This window comes from Hippoglossus stenolepis, chromosome 17 (assembly GCF_022539355.2).
Source record: "Hippoglossus stenolepis isolate QCI-W04-F060 chromosome 17, HSTE1.2, whole genome shotgun sequence".
NCBI classification, from domain to species: Eukaryota; Metazoa; Chordata; class Actinopteri; order Pleuronectiformes; family Pleuronectidae; genus Hippoglossus; species Hippoglossus stenolepis.
This window is the reverse complement of record NC_061499.1, coordinates 10,875,510-10,894,379: the sequence shown is the minus strand read 5'-3', so window position 1 is coordinate 10,894,379 and position 18,870 is coordinate 10,875,510. Positions and strand designations below refer to the sequence as shown.

Below are 18,870 nucleotides of genomic sequence, written 5' to 3'. Positions count from 1 at the left end.
ATGTTCAGGGGGTTTGTGTTTTTATTCCTGTCTTTGTGATGTTTCGGGAGTTTATCAAAACATAATACAGGCTTGTTTTCCCAGGTCCTGACAGTACAGTGTTGTGTGAGAATAATGCGACAGCTGAGGAGCTCAGTCAGCAACAGAACTGTCCTGTTTTTCAATAACAAATATTTTACATTCATTTCTAAAATAAGGAGTTGGTTCAAAAAAGCCTGAAAGAGTGTTTTTAAGGGTAATAATTTGTTTGCTATAGTGAAGAAAAGAATTGCAGGATCTCTTCCAAATTTGAGTTTGTGTTAAATCATGTAAATGTAAATAATAGAGGCCGAATGATTTATCAATTGGCTGATCGGCCAATATGAGCCTCTCACAGACACAGATATCAGTATCTGCATTAATACTTGCTGTTATGAACACTTAAACAATTTTAAGAGTAAACACCTGCAGAAAGGATGTGAATTTCTGTTTGCACTTTATGTAAAAAATATTATCTGAAATTAACATCTACATATTTAGATGCTTTTGCTTTTGCTTTTTCTTTATAGTTATTTACAGAGTTTGTGGTTAAACTGCAAAATTTCAAGCCTCATTTACTTTTCTTTGTCATGATGGTTTAATATCAACATCTTCGGACTCAGCCCCACAAAATGCATACGGCTTGAATAAAAGATTCAAAATATTTGTTTCACTTAGATTTACAACAAACTTGCAACTTTAAAACAAACGGAATTCTTTGAATTTCAGGGCTGTTTTTTTCCAAAGTCGACTGCAACACATGCATTATACTGTCAAACACACAAACTTCATTAGTGTGTCTGTGTAACGATTGAGTGTGTATTCACTCAGTCTTTTAATAGCTCAGAGTTGTATGGTTTGAGGTTGTTTTTGCCGCACAGAAGTGAGGTAGTGTCTACGCTGCAGTGCCCCTCCACCCCTCTGAATGGTCCTCAGTGACATGCAGCAGAACCATGCTGCTCACTCAACACCGTTAAAAGCACTGAGAGTGGTGGTGAGCTACAAAGGGGCTATAGAGCGCTCATGAATGAGCCACTGAGCGAGGTCTGTGCCTCGACTTACTGTAACTTCCTGACTCCTTTCCTGAGTCTCTGCATGTTGTGCTGGACACTTGACTCATTCATGTTGCTGAGAGCGTCACACTGATGAACGTAGGAAAAGCTGCTTCCTGTCAGTTGACATTTTGACAGTGTCTACATGACAGTTGGAGTGTGTTGCTCAACGGGAGGTTCTCGCTCCCAACACGGGGCTGTTTGAGGCGACGTCATCCCATCTCTCCAAAGACTATAACCAGACTAATCACAACAACAACAACAACCCACAACAGACAGTGTCTCAACAACTAATCCGACCTTCCCTGCTCCCGTCAAGTCTTCCATCAGAGAAATAAATGCTGTGTTAAAGAGAGGGAAGCAGATAAAACAGCAGAAGAGAAAACAAAGGCAAACAATAGTGTGGCGTGGGAAAGCCATTAAGGAGTGTAAGTAAACGTCCGAGTGCGCAGCGGAAACACAAGGGTGGTGGGGGTCGTACGGACTGAGTTTGCACTGTACTATATGTAGTACACAATTGCTGATGTGAGTATTTTTAAAGTTCCCCCTGAGTGGCTGTCGACTCCAGCAGCTCAGTGGGCTCTGTGGGGCGTGAGGGAATGCTCGGAGTGAGGAGTGCAGTGGAAAAACAACAGAGATGGGAGAGGTGGGCTTCAAGAGAACACAACAGTCACCTCCTAATGGAGGCCCTGTGGTCCCCTTCGGGCCATCCCTGCCTGTAATTCCACCCGTGGCGCACAAGTTGTTGATGAGTGCCACAAATTCTGTTTATACGATCGTGTGAGCTCCTCCTTTGTGCATTTGTGAATTGAACTGTCCGTTCCACATTCAGAGTTTTACAGCCTTTGACCTTGCTCAGCTGTCGTGTGTTGTCACAGGCGGCCTTTAGCCCAGAGGCCGTGTTGGATCCCCCTGCCTGGCCTGGCACTACTGAATGAAAGTAACACTGGAGCAGGGCCGGCTCTGTGAGGGGGAGCGTGGCTTTGCCTCAGCGAAACTTTGATGTAAATCCCAGAGGGTCCAAGCAGGGCTCCTTTGTCCATCAACACCTTCTTCCTTCGCCGTCGCCTGGCCTCATTTGGACTGCGGAGCCACGGAGAGGAGAGGCAAGACCAACGGGAGGAGGAGCAGTTACCACGCTAACAGAGGGAGGGTTGTAGTGGGAGATCCCCAGTACAGGATGTTGCCGTGTTGATGTTCTCCTCCTTTCATTGTGGGGTAGTCAGGATTCACAGGACTCTACTGTTAGATGACCATCGTCCTGAATTAGATTCCTCTTTCTGTTGTTTACATTTGTGTTGCTCTCCAAGAACGCAGAAATATTTCTCATGCCTCTGCTGAGACTTCGCGGGTGTGGAAAAGTTGGTTTCAACTATGTCCCTTTTAAAAGCCCAGTCCTCACATTTACACCATATCTATTAAGTTCAGATATGATAATATATCACAAGTTTTATTTATAAACTATATCTTTAATACTAACGCCAGCTCAGTATCAAACTTTTCGTATAATTTTTTAGAAACAAGTTTTACATTTTTGCTCAAATAAGAATGTATAAAGTTGAGTTATTATTATGAAGTATTTGTTTACTATTTCATTATAGAATGAGTCAGTGGTGGATCTAGAGTTTTCTAAATCAGGGGCCATAAAGGGGGCCACAATTTACACAGAGGAGCCAATTACAAGTCCAACATCCATGCACAATTCCTGATTCAGTAAGGTGCAGGTTTAAGTCATTCCTTGTTCACTGTTATCTCTAAAGCTTTGAACAAAGCCACATATCATTGAATATATTTTGATTAGTTGTTTAACCACATTGTGTTTTGGAAGAAAAGATTAGAAAATGTTAAATTCTTTAAAAAGTTGTTATTGTTAGGACTGTCAGTAAGTGACTGTTTTTAAAGACTACTGACATGACAGGGGTATTTCAGGTCCCAATCAGATTTCACTTGGCACCAGTTCCCCCCTTGCCCCACCAATGGATTCGCCCCCTGGAATTAATTAATGTTTAAAAGGAAAGGTTTCTGAAACATTTTGATGCCATGCATTTATCTCTGTACCACAATATATCAATGTTCAATATCCATCCCAAATTCAATCAGCAATTAAGTGCACTCTGCACTTCCCCTAACTCAGAATGAATGTTTCAAATGCAATGTAACAGGGCGGAGGGATTAGGTCCTTTATGAAACAAATTAATTTAGTTAAGGTAATTTAAAATATGTGACCTGTAAACTACATTGTAGTTCACTTTTAATGCACAATCTGACTTTACCTTTCAATCTGGTTTGTCATGTCAACTGTCTGCATCAACACAGCGGTGTGAAAAGGTTAATCCCGTTTGACTCTGTATGTGTGACGCAAAGTCAAGAGGTAGGGATTAGTATAATGTAAAGTTGTGTAATGGGAGAGGAGCCTGGGAATAACGTCAAGATGTGTGACTTGTGAGAGACTGCAGCCGCATTCCCACACGTCATTCCACAGACCTACATGTTCCACAGAGCAGCAGGCACAGTGGACAGGAACGCACATACTTAGCATGAGTAACCCCCCCCCCTCTGATGTTGTTATGGAACACTGTAAAACGTACACAACGCCAAACACATGTCTGAGGGGCACGGTCACTTTCTCTGTTTGGTGCAGAGCACGCGATAGTAAACATTTTATTTTAGACTATCGATCATAGGTTTTGCTTAGATTTCCGTTTCATCCCGTTTACTTGAGCAGATGCCAGAGTGATATGATTGGGGAAAAAGAGCAAATGTACTGTTTGTTTTGAAGCCCAAACTTTCTGATCCAGCCGAGCAGAGGTGTATCGGTTCAAACACACATTATGTCACTATATCTTGGCATCTGCTGGTGTCACTGTTGGTCAGATGAGGCCCTGCAGCAGGACTTTGGGGGACCCCCTCTCAATGCATTCCTCAGAGGGCCCCACTGACAGGTGAGCTCTCTGCAGGGCACCGTGCGCCAAAACCGCAGGATTTGTGCCATAACCACAAACTTGTTGTGTGTCATAGATTTAGAAAAGCTCTGTCCACATGAGGAGGAGGAGGAGGAGGAGGAGGAGGAGGAGGAGGCAGTGGTGGTCATTGTTGCTGTGCACCCCCTGCACCTGTCTCTGCTGTAGCCATGGATTCAAGCCCTGTCCCATATAAACACAAGTGGCACCAATAAACTGCTGTCACCGTGACTTCGTAATAATTGTGCAGAAGTGATCGGTGCATGAGCAACAGTTCTGAGTCAAAGTCAGCAGCTCTACCAGAGACCTCTCGTTCCTTCGGTGCACAGGATAAAAACCCGATCCCTGTCCGGTGCGTCTCACCGTCACTGCGCGCATCCCCGTGCTCACACTCATCCCGTGCGCCTCCTGCACTCCTCGCCTCCCTTTGCTCCGTGCGCGTCCACTCGTCCGGGGAGCGAAGCTTGTTTTTTCCTCCACCCTTATAAGCGCTTTTACAACAAAAAAAAAACAACCACCGGATGCAGACATCGCGTTTAAGTGACCTTTTCACAACACTTTTCTGGGACTCCTTTGACATCACGTTCCCAGATGGGCTTCACCCCTGCGCGCTGCACGCTGCACCCCGCCTGCCGGAGCGGAGGAGCGCCGCTGGAGCGGACAGACGCACAACATGAGGAGGGCAGAGCAGGCTGGTGACCGCGGCCGTGGGGAGGCTTCAATCCGCCAAGTACAACTGTAGGAACAGCAGAGACCAACTTAACGAGGCAATTGTGGCTGGTGGAGTTTGTTCGGGATGGCGCAGATCCGCTGCTCGGCCCCTGTGCGCTCTTGCTTTGTGAGTTGCATGTTTAAAGTGTGTTTTTAAGGTTGGTTTACTTGGACTGAGGTGGTTTTTTCTGCAAAGTGATGGCAGATCATTAGCAGCTCACTTTAAAAGCCTATTTCCCCCGGACTTGGCACGTGTGACGACTCCTCTGCACCCCGTTTCTTATCCCCTCTTATCTGACTCCTGACAATGATCGCTGAAGGTCACGGTTCAGCGCCTCTCACTTCTCCAAGTCCTGCGCATCGTTTCTTCTGCGGTTCAGTGATTCGCAGATAACTTTTAACACACCAGACTGCAGGAGATGATCCCGGCTCCTGAGCTCTGATCGGTGGAACCACTTTTTTAAAAGTCCCACTTTGGACAAACCGGACTATGACTGTCGGGCGAAACTTTGCCGTGCGCCCCCGGTGATCCACTGAAAAGTGTCCAAACCACAGTTTCAACTCGCTGCGGGGCTGAGGATGTTGGGAAGCCCGTCGAACAACGGCAGCATCAGGATGCTGACGCCCACGGCTCCGAGCGACGACCGGCGGGTGGAGTTCGTGGCTCTGACCGCGGTGCACACGGAGCGGAGCGAGCCGTCCACCCCGGAGCGCGGGCACCCGTCCCACCGCACGGGTCTGCTGGGCACCCCGCGGCCGGGGCCGCCGGGACCCCGGGCCCACGCGGCCGCCTCAAACAAGAGCTACAGAAAGTTACAGAACTGCCTGTACAACGTGCTGGAGAGGCCGAGAGGATGGGCGTTCATCTACCACGCGTTCATGTAAGTTTACCACCATCCCTATAATAACTTTTATAAATGTAACCACATGATCCAAAACTCCAAAGTCTCACAAAGTTAAAGCCACGTGCTGCCAGAGAGGCTCCACCTGACTCTTTCCATGTGTTGTGATCAGTTTACACCCGCAGTCATCTGATGGATTCTCCAATTAACCAGGCAGAGTTGCTTATGCTGCAATTAGCGCGGCCATGTGCCACGCGTCCGTACATCATCTCAACACGGGGTGCAGCGTTCAATTCCCCCTCATTGGATGATCAAATCATCAGGAGGATCTTGGAGGTTAAATTGAATTCATCCAAATCCACAGGGGATAATTGGCAACTTAAAAAAACCCCTCTAAACATGGTTGAAACCTGCTGATTGTCACATTTTTCACAGTGAGGATTGCATTGATTGAGTAACTAACATCATACTGGGAAGTAATGACAGGAGACACACTCACATATGACCATGACACTTGACTGGACTTGATCGTTGCAACATTTCAGATAAAAAAGGACTTCAACCCAGTGTGAGCCCTGAGCCCTGTATGTGAGAGCTTATTAACCCAACAGGCAAAAACCTCACCAATTACGCACATGCACGTCAAACTAACGCACGTCCCCCTCTTCTGTCAGGGTGTTAAACCGTGTCTGTCCCATGTGCTCCATAATGTATACAACATGTAAACACTGGGAAAGTATGAGCTCACTGGTGCTGCCTGCTTCCCTCTGAGAAACCAACAGTCCGGGAACAACATGTAAAGCATGCAGTGCTTATTTAATTAGGATGTGTTAACATAGCCCACAGGTTTACTGTAAATATGTGAAAGAAAAAGCACAAGAGAAATGTCTTAGAAAGGTATTAGATATTTATTAAAAGTATTTCCACCATGTCAACACACGTATCATGATCATTTTAGTGGAGAAATCTTCAAACCTTTCACACCCTGGCAGATCCCCAGTTGAAAACCATTGAACTAGGACATAAACTCAATTTGAATTGACTTTTCGTTTCATTGAATTTGTACCAGTCTCAGATGTAATTTAACTTTGGAAAAACAATTGTGAAGAAAGCGTGGTGTGAATGACAGGTGTCCTTTAAAGTCAAAGTTCACTTAGTGTGTATTTGCCCTCGACTTAGTATGTTTCAGTTCCTTCTCAAGCGAAGGCCGGGACAGTTGTGCGCCCGCAGCTGTCTTCCAGCAGTGTCTGCGTCTGGCACAGTGTGGACAGAGAATTATGTGTGGGAGCTCCTTGGACCAGGGCAGTGTTCCTGTGCTTTTGTTTAGACAAGTGCAGCTGTCCCCCTGCCAATGCCATCACCATGTTTAACGGAGGGAAATCCCACCACGGGGCCACGACTCTTCATACACCTTTGGCACATTGGTGAGTGCAGGTCGGCAAAATCTATAGCCTCTGGTGCTTTCACTTTTTTACACTGTCTGTATCCTCCCTTTTCTTTCCCATTGAGATTGCAAACATGTCTTTGTAGCACACGCAGAACAACATGTACTGACCCTACGTGGGGGGGTTTTCTCATTTAGAGCCACGGCCTTTTCTTGCAGGTTGTTGGTGAGATTCTCCCTGTTATTACATGGTGTGAGAGTGGATGGCAGCTCTGCCAGTGTTGTTAACAGTCGGTGCCCAGATCATGTTTCAGATGCCACGGCCTCATAGACGGAGCGGGACTGACTTGACTGGAAGCCAGCTGCTTCTGTGATGGTCTGTTTAATGTCTGTACCTGAGACTTAAAACCTACTAGGCCTGCACTTTGACATGAAGTATCTTGGGTGCACATATGTCTTACCCGAGCACATCATTCCCATGATGTGATATTACCCTGAGCTGTGCATTTGTTTTGATTAATTACACGTGAATTGCTCAGCATGCTGGGAGCCGTATCATGTGCGAGGCAAATTCCTTGTACAATGAAGCTCCATTAAGGCGGCGTTGATCTATTGTAATTAAATTGAGCTGTACACTGCTGTGTAGAGCGCCGCGCTAACTTCCCCAGATCCTTTAATTAGTCCTAAATTGTAACCGCGGATGCTGGAACAGATGCGCTGCTTCCCTCTCGCAGGTGTGTGTTGCGGTGTGTTTGGAAAAGAGGTGAGGCAGCTCTCCACAGTAATGTCTCTCCGTGGGCATCCACTTAAGTCCCACCACACTTCTCAACCCTCCTTATTGCTGTCACAGCTGCACATAAGATGCTGCCTCACACAGACGGATTCCTCTGCTGCACAAAGGTTTTGGGAGATTTAACATCCTGCCCACTAAACAGCTCAGGTTACATTATGATGAACTGTTTCCCATTTCTATGTGCAGCTGTCTCCTCTGGATCACAAACTCTCTCTCCTGCCAGTCCGACAACTCTCCTCTCCTCTCCTCTCCTCTCCTCTCCTCTCCTCTCCTCTCCTCTCCTCTCCTCTCCTCTCCCCAGAAATACTCACTATTAAAGAAATTCCTTTGCTCTCCAACCTGATCTGTTTCCTTGGACACACTGCGCGTTCATGTACTCACCAAGGCTCCGGTTCAAATGATGCGTGGACCATTTGAAATGTTAAGTGCCTCGTGCCTTGTTCTGGTCCTATCTGCCATTCACAGTAAAATCCCAAGACCTCTTTGTCACCTTTGAATCTCTTCTCTTTGTTTTAACTGCAGTAAACGTACAATGTCAGCAGGAGGGTTGCTCTGCTTGTCTGAGCTGGTAAAGTTCGCCAAAGTTTGTACAAGCAGCCGCAGTCCAGCAAGAAAGTTTGGGTTGTAAAATGCAGAGGTTTCCAAAAATGTGCATAGTTTAGACATAGAAGCTTTGAGTTCCTGCAAATATTGATTTATTTATTTGTTTAAATAATATAACTATTTGAAAAGGGTTTCTGACTAACAGTTTAAGCCATTAAGATATGAGTTTTACAATTTTATTGAACGAGAAAATAATGTATTAAATGAGTAATAAATTACTAATATTGTAGTAAATTATTTTCCTTTCTCTATGTGTGTGTGTATGTATGTGTGTGTGTGTGTGTGTGTGTGTGTGTGTGTGTGTGTGTGTGTGTGTGTGTGTGTGTGTGTGTGTGTGTGTGTGTGTGTGTGTGTGTGTGTGTGTGTGTGTTGGAATGGTTGCAGTGTTTCCCCTCACCTTTAACGCCTCATCCTAACTCCAGCACAGTAAAAACACAAGAAGTCAAGTCGTGGCTGGATGTTGGCTTCGGCTGCCATTACCGTCAGTACAGTAATAGTACATGTGGCTGTGCAGGAAAAAGAGTCGAGCCTAAGCACTGACCAGCCAGAGTGATTGATTGGTTCTAATGAGGGTGACAATATACCGTGCATGTATTATTCATGTCTTATAGAGGTGCAGCAGAGATGAAGGGCCAAATTATACGTGGGCGTACCGCGCAGCTTGAACAGTATCATCTGTGTGAGAAAGGCAGAGAAAAAGTCTTTAAAAGTAGTTGTTTAATAAGGGATTTGTGATTGAATGAATGAACACACCAAACATGACTTTACTTGCCATGAGGACGACTCAGCTTGTGAAATCAGTTGGACAATAGTGGCTCTGGAGAAGTGGACAACGCAGATAGATAGTGGATAGACGTCTGATGCTTCTACCTTTCCTCCCGCTATCCAGAAATGAAGCTAAAATATCTGAACAGTGCCATCTTGTGCCAGAGTTTGCACAGTAATGATTGGGAGTAGAGCCGTGGTAGGGAGGTCTCACTATTACAAATGCTCAACCAATGGCGAATCAGTCTCTGCTGTCAATCATACCGTTTTTATAGCATCAAATGACACATTTTAAAACCAAACCAAACATTGAGATGAGTTTATTTGATGTGTACTTTGACGATTTAGCTTGACCCATGTCCCATCCATTAATATGGAGGAGGCGAGGTTTATGACCTGCCACCAGGCGCCATCGAGACGCTTTAGCTTCACTTTTTAAGGAAGCTTATATGTCATCCATCTCTGTCCTTTATTGTCAGTCTAAAAGTCAAGATGGTTTGTTGGCCCATCCATCCATCCATCCATCCATCCATCCATCCATCCATCCATCCATCCATCCATCCATCCATCCATCCAACCATCATAAATCCATCCATCCCTCCATCCATCCATCCAACCATCCATCCAACCATCATAAATCCATCCACCCCTCCATCCCTCCATCCATCCAACCATCATAAATCCATCCATCCCTCCATCCCTCCATCCATCCATTTGAGTGTAAACTTAAACAAATACACTTCAATAACTGAATGCATCAGAGAACACTTTAAGTGCTTTCCAATCTGTTGCAGCTTTTAATAATACATTATTTATGCTTTTAAAGAAATAATCATTAGTCCAACTGCCCTGGACACTTAATTCTCTCTCTGACCCTTTGCCATGAATCAGTAGCTCTGTCTCATGCCGGATGAGTCTTTCCTGAATAAACCCTTCAGTCTCCACATCGTGCTGGAATCCCTTCACCTTCACCTTTTATGGCACCATCACCGGTGGTGTGTGTTTATGAAAGCTTGGGCCTAAAGCCACATTATTTATAGATGCGGAGGGAGATACCCACAACAGGAGCCGCGGCCTAATGCTCTCCAAAACCTCCCCACTGATGGTTTGCTCAAAGAGGCTGTGAAATATCTTTACGGTTATGGTTAATTGATCTTCACACAACCTTTTGTGCAGTACACAGAATGCATCTTGCAAGCTTTTCATTCCAGTTGAATTGCCTTTCTGACATTATTAAAGTCATTTCGCTCAGGCAGCTTGTTGATTGAATGTGTTCCCTCTGTCTATTCTTGCATTTTTTTCCTCCCTCTTGTCTCCAATGTGAGCGAGCTAATCTACCGGGGTCATTGAAACAGTCTGGTCGGCTTTTCCAGGTTTTCAACCACGCAACGAGAAATCCACTAAAGTTGTACCCCCCCCACCTTCCTCCAGCATCCTCCAAAAACCACTGACGCATTTGGTGTTGCACCTTTTTTTATTATTAATGGTGTGAGCCACGTCAGAAAATAGCTTTTTGTTTGGTTGTTTCCTTTTTTTTAGTTAGCACATGAATGTGTTTTTATTGATGACTAAGTAACAGAGAAAGAAGGAGGTAGTGCATGGGGGGAGTGGCACCATAAAATGGTGACGGGAGAGAAAGCCACTCGGCACTTTGTGTGGGGCTTTAACCGGCTCTGGGCTGCAGATTGGAGGCTTGTTGTTCATTTACCGCTGCTTTTTTTTTTTTATCTGTTCACCTCAGCAGGTTGTGTAAATTCTGCTCCATTAAGAATCCTTTATGGCCCAAATGCCTCAGCTCTTCATTCTGTCTCTCTCTCCTCCATCAGTCCCTCCTCCTCTTTCCTCCTGAGTGGAAATATCATCTCATTTGCTGTATTACCCTTTCTAATTGACTTCCCCTTTCTCGCTGCCTCTATATCTCTCCTCCTTTCTTTCATTCAAACCTGATTGGCTTTTCATGCAAATCAAAGAGTATGCGAGACCTGCTATAGCTAACATGTGGAGGATATATACATGAATATAGATAATAAGGAAAAATCTTCAAAAATGTTAAATGTTAGTAGTAAATAAACTTTTGCCACCTAATGTTTAAGAAGTTGTGATGACCTTATTACTCACTAACTTATTTTACACAATCATTAAATTCATTGGATATTTACTTGGGAAAACGAACAATGTTCAGTATTTAAACTCTCTACTGACGCACCAACAGTGCAACTCCAGTCATGCCTCTTTGATATGGCCCTTATGGCATTTCCTTTGATTTATTTGAGTGAAGGAGGAACCGACATCTAGTCGAGCTCTGAATGATACTAAGGCCAAAGTAACTGGATTGGACGTTGTTCTTGAGATTTTTTCTTGAGAAAAGCACAAGGTCATTTAAATCTTTCTCGACCAGGTGCAGATGTGGGCAGCAGGTCATCAGGGATGTACAGCTTAAAGGTCTTTATTGGAGTAAAACCTGGGGCTGGGCAATAAAACAATATATAGCAATATAACAAAAGTCCAATATACTGTATATCGGTGTCATGCTAACTACCTCGAATTTGTAAAATGTTTTCTTTGAACTTAAAAGAAATAATAATGTGACATTATCATAAAAGGTGTCGACATCGGCTGATAAAAAATTTGTTTGGACATATTGCCCAGCCCTAGTAAAACCATTAAGTATAATCTCAAAGGTGAAGGAGTTAGTTTGAGAAAGATTTATTATTTAAATTCTTTATTCCCTAATGAAAAGTGTCTCTCATTCAATTTATTTAACCAAATGACACTGATTACACCATCTGCACATGCCTCTACGTTATCCAGATGTGTTTTTTTTTTACCCTTTAGAAATTGTTCACCTGGCTTGTGTGTGCCACAGTTTGCTGGAGGATTTCATTTCACATTCTCAAGCAACTGCTTTAACCTCCTGGCCTGTAGCCCCCCCCCCGTAGACAAGCTTGCTACCTGCTAACACCGATATGTGTGTGACACAGGACAAACAGAAGAGGGAGGGAGCATGATTTCGGTTGCTAATAATGATAATATAATACTGATATGGATTCCTGTATAAAGGTTCTATTTTTGCTCGTCCTCTACTACGACAGCAGCCCAGGAGCAGGTAGGGATCTTGTGTCTTGCTCAAGGACACTCAAGAAGCAGGGTAAATGTTTCTTGACTTGGATGTAAAGGTAGTTTCTTCAAAGCCAACAGGGAGAGAACGTATGGGAGGAAACGTTAGGGGCAAACAGTGTGCACAGAGACAGTAGATTAAAATGCAGTAAACATCTCTGTTTTGCAAGTGTTCATAACATTTTCGCTCCCTTAAAGAAATGAAGGGTTTGTGACAGGACGGGGGATTTGTGTTCACGTGTGGATGGAAAGGTACGAAGAGGAGAGTTGGAGAGAGAGAGAGAGAGGGGAGAGTTGAGGTTTGTGGCTGTATTAATTTCTCCTTTCGGGGCAAAATGTGTCTCCCCGGGGGAGGGGACTGATCTGTCCTGGGATGGCCGACCAGGAATCAAGTTTCCCCCTCAGTATCCAGCTCTGCTCATTGTGCTTACTTTCACTCAGGAATAGGGCATAACACACACACACACACGCACGCACGCACGCACGCACGCACGCACGCACGCAACACACACACACACACACACACACACACACACACACACACACACACACACACACACACACCCTCTCATCCTCCTGCAGATAGGTGATCAGTAGGGGTGTTGACACTCTTAAATCTGCAGTCATCTGTGCTTATGTAATGTTATTGATGCTAAAGCAGGCCAGGAATACTGTGACATTTGGCTCGGAGGGTCCGAGGGAAATGCCAGGAGTTTATTTTGACAAGTCAAGACCCTCTAAACAATTCTAAACACTTCAGACCTGCTTTCACCGTCCAGAGACAGCTCCCCTCTACTGTGTATTTTATGATTACTCCTCTGTATCTGCAAAATATGATATTGGCGATTTCTGCAGTGCCGGCAAATCCTCTCAAGTAGACATAATACAGGAGCTGTAAATACTGACAAAGTGTCCCCTGTCTTCTCAGAGGACTACACTGTTGTCCAGTCTACATGTTCCTCTTTGCTTTTGACACATTTCCGTGTATGTGGTCATGCAGAGGAGGTGGTTCGAATTCAATCAAGATGGATGAGGGCTAAAACCAGATCTGTCCACAGATACAACTACTCATAGAATAAATGTTTAAAACTCATTACATCATTAAATGTTATTCATGTCACCAGCCTCCTAACCAGTTTAAAGCAAAAAACTACTATTGAATGCACCTATTTTTAACCCACCAGTACTTACTCAGTAATTCAGACTCGTTTGTGAAGCATATCTTTTAAGTCTACAAACCTGAATGAGTATATAGGTTGTTTGTCCCAAAGCTCTGATGTGACTGTCCTTAAATAGCACCTATATCATAGCACGCGTATCTGCTGGGGTTACGATGATAAATATGCACTTATGTGGATTGAACAGTCACAGTTATGTGTAGGTTTAGGTAAAGATTTATTTGAATGATGAGGGTTTGGATTCAAAATACATACTACTTCAATATTAGAGGACCTTTAGTGTCATGGTTACACTAATAAAAAAGATTGTGAAACAGTCATGTTTAAAGGAAAAAAACAGTGACCCCCAGTTTTAGGGTTAGGAGGCTGACTTGACTTCCTGTGTCAAAGTCTTGTATTGATCCGTCCACCCACTCCAACCCTCCTCCTAATGGGGACTTCCTCTTTGCTCCCATCTTAAGTACCATAGCCACTGGAGGATGCCTAACAATGAAGGTAACTATGGGTTGTACTAAGCTGCTTGGAGCAACAACCAATGAGGGGGAAGATCAAATGTTGTTGACGCTGCTGAGCATTACACTTTCACTGCAACAATTGTACCGTTGCAAACTCCCACCCACAAGCATCAGAGAAAGATAAATCGTCAGACGAGATTTCACTGCACTTGCTCAGTCCTGATTTATGTTTATTGATCAACCTTCCTTTGTTTCACTGCGAAATATCACCCAGCACCTTTCCACTCGGCTGATCTGGAAGCTTTCTCTTGGAAGTCGGTGCTAACACGACTTTGGTTCTCACACTCTGCTGTTTTAAATCAATGTTACACCGGACTGTCAAAACCCTGCAACCTATCCGATAAGTCAAACAGGACAACAGGACTTTGGCGACAATAGACGGCCCTGTCAGTGAAGTCTGACTCTTAAAACTGGAAATGTAATGTGTCACAAGCCATGGGAAACCTACTCCGAGCTCTCATCTTCTCTAAATGTTGCACAGTTGCTGCATGACTGAATGTACAGTATCCATTCACAGCAGCTCAGCATGTGAGTTTTTTCTCTATGGTCCATGGTCAGGTTCTCAATGAGCTTTGATCATTGACAGCCACCGTTCACCTGCCTGTTCATTGACAAAAGAAGATTCAGGACTTGGTGGGATGGGGCAGTCAGGGTGCCGTGAGTTCATCGAGGTGTTCAGTGTGAGTGAAGTGTTGAAGAGTGCTTATAGGCAGGGTCCGTGTGTCGCCAGCGTCTGCGGAGACCATAACGCAGACAGAAAAAGATAAATCAATAGCTTTGGCTTTGCCATTATCTCTCAGCAGCACACTTAAGGCCTGACCCTAATGGGCGGCTGCGACTACACATGCCGATGATCAGCAGATACCAAATAATGTGGAAACTAACCCTGTAGTTAACCGCTGATAAGGAATTAGCATGGGAAAGCCAGTCCTTCTTATCTAATTCACTACATGACAGTAACTCTGGGATTTAAAGATAAGTGAAAGGTGAAAGGTTTAGCTACTGGTGCATAACTCAGATTGAAATCTAAATATAACAGGAAATGCTGGAAGTGAGTTGTCATGGGTCACATGGCTAAGATCCTTCATCTTGACATATATTATTTTATATTTTCACATCAATATCCATCGTGATATTATACATTTCCTGGAAAATCTTCAGAAACTGTCCAAAAACAGTTTATGCATAAATTAAACACACAGGTGTCTTTCTTTGGCTGATCCAGAAAACCAGGCAAAGCAAGATTATATAAAATCTTGGGTCTGGGGTCCTCCACAGGCATATGGTCATATTGCAGACCCCTCGTCGTTGGCTGTTCATTGGTTCTTTCGCTGCAAGGTGTAAGGTGTTAAATAACATTAACAAGTATTCAAACTGTTGTAAATTCTTATGTCAATGCATATAAGCTTGATAGGGATAAAAAAGTTGAATGAAAATTGAACTTAATTCGGTGTGAGTGAACACAGATCATATCCCTGCAGAGGTGGGCCGGTCTCATTGATGTGTTTGGTTCCAGCCCCAACAGCTTGTGTATATCATTGTGTCTCTCTCTCTGCTTATATTTCTGGTATTAGATTTTTTGTTCAGTCCACGTGTTTGTAATTTGAAGCCCATCAGGCACATGAGCTCTGTGGATATAAGTTTTCAGGATGAGGAGGCTGCATGACTGTGCAGGCGAACCCGACAACCTACCATCACTAAAACACCCTCAGGTTTTTCAGTGAACCTTTGTCAAGTGCTGCTTAACATCTTACTTTCAGTTTAGAGCGACCTCTGTTCCTTCTTTCTCTCTCTCCTTTAGTCCACCTCTGCTCAGTCTCTGTCTCTTAGCCCACGTTAGGCCTCTGTGTCTTTCTGCTGTTGTCCCTGCCTGGCTGCGGCCTCATGCACAGCCCAGCTTAAGTGTTGTTAAGATAATTTTAATTTATAACGGCCGTCACTGTAAACATGTGAGGAAGCAGCGCCATGGAGACGGCGCTCAAACAAAATCACAATGTGGGACAGTATTTATAAGGTCTGCCTTGTCTGCAGAAAGCGCTTTGCAATGTGTGTATACACTGTGGTCGTATGTGTGTTCGCCTTTGCTTATGTGGCTGCGTGCGCATGCGGTCAGAGAAGGTCTTGATTGGCGTGTGCACACTTGCAAAATTTGTGTGCATTCATGCATGTGCAGGTTTATGGAGATTGTATATGTGTATGGTGTGGTGTGTGTGTGTGTAAATGTGTGGCCAGTGGCACTGTGGGCAGAGCATAAACAATAATCAAATGTTAATGATGCACCCATAATTGCTCTGGCTGCCTGCTACTCTCATGAGATTGTTTTTCATGCATTCTTCCCTCCCCTACTCTAAAATATCTTATATTTGCGCAATTGCTTCCGTTGATGGAAGTGTCATTTCCTCTATTCCCCTGTGACACTTGCTTTTTAAATTCCTGTTGTTGTGATCTGCCGCTCTGGTATCTCTATTTCCATAAGAACTTTGTGCCTTCTCGTCCTCTTATCTGCATCAATTTGTCTGTTTTTCTACCCTTTTCACCACAGTTTTTTTCTCTCCACTTCAATGCCTCCTCATTTTCATTTTCTTTGCTGTTATCTATCCTGGATAGACACACCATAAAGAGGTTCCTGTATACAAGTCAGTAGAAGAAGAGCAGGAGAGAGAGAGTCAATGTATTTTTTGGGCATTTCGCCTTTATTGATAGGACAGTCAGCGTGAAATGCGGAGAGAGATCGGGGGAAGACGCGTAGCAAAGGTCCGGGTTGGAACTGAACCTGCAGCAGTTGCAGGAGGACTCTAGCCTGCGTAAGCGGGGGGGTGCCTGCTAGCTGATCTGGTAGTGACCCGCATGCGGAGGCTTACAACCCTCCTGGGAGAGAGAGTTCTGTCCAGATTTTGTATTGTTTCTTCCAAATCCTCCAAATGAACTGAATTTATTTACATATAAAAAGTTCCAGCCTGTCAATCGCTCATAGTGCTTAAGAACATTCCAATACACTGATGATGCAGCGTCAAGTGCCAGTCTTGCTCAAGGACACTTCAACACACTTTGAAGGAGAACCCTCCGTTCACGAGACAACCTCTCTACCTCCTGAGTTGCTGCTCCGGCCTCACATCACACTAATTCACTCCTTTTTTCCCACATCAGAGGTTGAACACGATGAAGTGTTGTTGCCGGCGAAAACATTTCGGCTGATGTCGAAAACATGTTTTGCTGTAGAACGCACAGAAATGTATTACGATGTGATGGACGATGTTATGTAAAAGTGTGAAATACAAACAAACAAAACAAAACATAAAGCTGTCACATTAAACTGTCCTCATTTTTGTATGTTATGATGTCACGCAGGAGTCCAGCCTGACTCGTATGTGCTTCTTACTGCCGTTACTCCGCTAACGTCGCTTCATACACACACAGACACACGGTAAATCTGTCCCAACATGTTCCGTGCGTGAGTGCGTGCGACGGTGGGCCCTCTGGTCTCCTCTTGGCCCTGAGATTAAAGCAATGTCAGCAAGTGTGTGATGAGACCTCACAGACGATACCTCATCTCTCTCTCTCTCTCCCTCTTTTCCATTCTGGCTCTCCTCGTCTCACCGTCCCCCTCGTCTGTCCAATCCATTATTCAGCCACCTCCTTCTGTCTCGTGTCCACTATTTTTTTCTCATTATCTATCTGTCTGATACTCGCTCCTTGTGGTCGTCACTACTTTGTCCTTCTACCGTCTACTTCTATTTCTATTTATACATCTATTTCCATACTATATGTATTTTACTCTAAGTCTCTATTCCTCTGTCTTGGGGCGTTTTTACACCTGTAAGTCTGGACCATGGTACAAAGCAAGTTTCGTGTCTTTTAATTGTCTAAAGTTGATCTGTTTAGTTTTGGTTTCACATTGCAATTTACAGAGTGGACTTAAGATTTGTTTTTATGATGTGCTGTTTTCATAATCTACATGAGCTGCGTCTATCCATGTTCGATGCTGATTAGTTTATAGACAGGCGTTAGTCTGACGGTGCATGTTGTCAATTCGTTTATTGTATTGTCTAGCTTTTTTGAACAAGGTGCATGGAAAAGTCTTTCTGTTGCCTCAGCTTCCTGCAATTGGTCCGAAACTCTGACCTACTAAAACAACATGGTTTGTTTGCTCCAGATCGAGACCACCTCTCTGGTCGTACTTAAGTTTGGTCCATTGGTTCCGAGGCACCTTTTTCATTTGTTGTTTTGGTTTGGACTAAACTTTAAAGTCTGAAGGTCTGGACCAAACAAGGTAGGTGTGAACGACCCCTTTGCTGCTTGTCAGCGCACAATCTCTGCTTTTGGCCTCCAGCTGCCAGACGTTATGATGTCCTGAGATGTTGTAGCAGTGTCCTCAGACACGGGCAAAAAACCAAACCGCTGCGCAATCAGAAACTCTAATCTTAAGACTAATGCAGCTTAGAGTTGTCTAGCAGCAAAGTGCAGTGTGTATGAAGCCCACAACGCCACTCAGATTTAAAGAATAAGTGGGGCAGTGCATAACAAGTTCATTTTCAAAGGCCAACAATACAACAAGCATGTCTGCTTCACACAGTCATTGTCCAAGTTTGTGCAGGTGAGAAAGTTCGCTGGGCTTGACCTTCTCCTCTCATTGCTCAGACGGATGCCTCTCAGGAGAAAGTGACTGAAACTATTCAGATATTTTCAATTCATCACGTCTCCTCCCTCTCGATGGCCCCTCCTTCAAGCATATAAACACTTTGTACACTTTGTAGACATTGGCCTTTACTGTCGCTGTAGTCAAAGACAAGAATCATGTGAGAGTCTGAAGGGACAGAAGAGAGCAGCAACAAGAGGAAGACCGGTGCGGTGAGAGAGCAGGGGCAGGGCGGAGGTATTGGGTGAAGTTTTTAGCAGAAGGATGAATAATTCAGAAGAGTATTATCTCTCTGC

At 44.3% G+C, this 18,870-nt stretch overlaps 1 protein-coding gene across 2 annotated transcripts in view; it reads left to right on the top strand.

Moving 5' to 3' along the window:
• The first annotated feature begins 4,255 nt into the window (after positions 1-4,255).
• The window catches only part of LOC118124844 (potassium voltage-gated channel subfamily KQT member 4), a 44,961-nt gene continuing 30,346 nt past the window's right edge, over positions 4,256-18,870 (top strand). For both annotated transcript variants that reach the window (XM_035183024.2, XM_035183023.2), the window contains exon 1: positions 4,256-5,622. In XM_035183024.2, the coding sequence (XP_035038915.1) occupies positions 5,321-5,622 (302 nt within the window). In that variant the 5' untranslated portion in view covers positions 4,256-5,320. The remainder of the gene's footprint in view (positions 5,623-18,870) is intronic.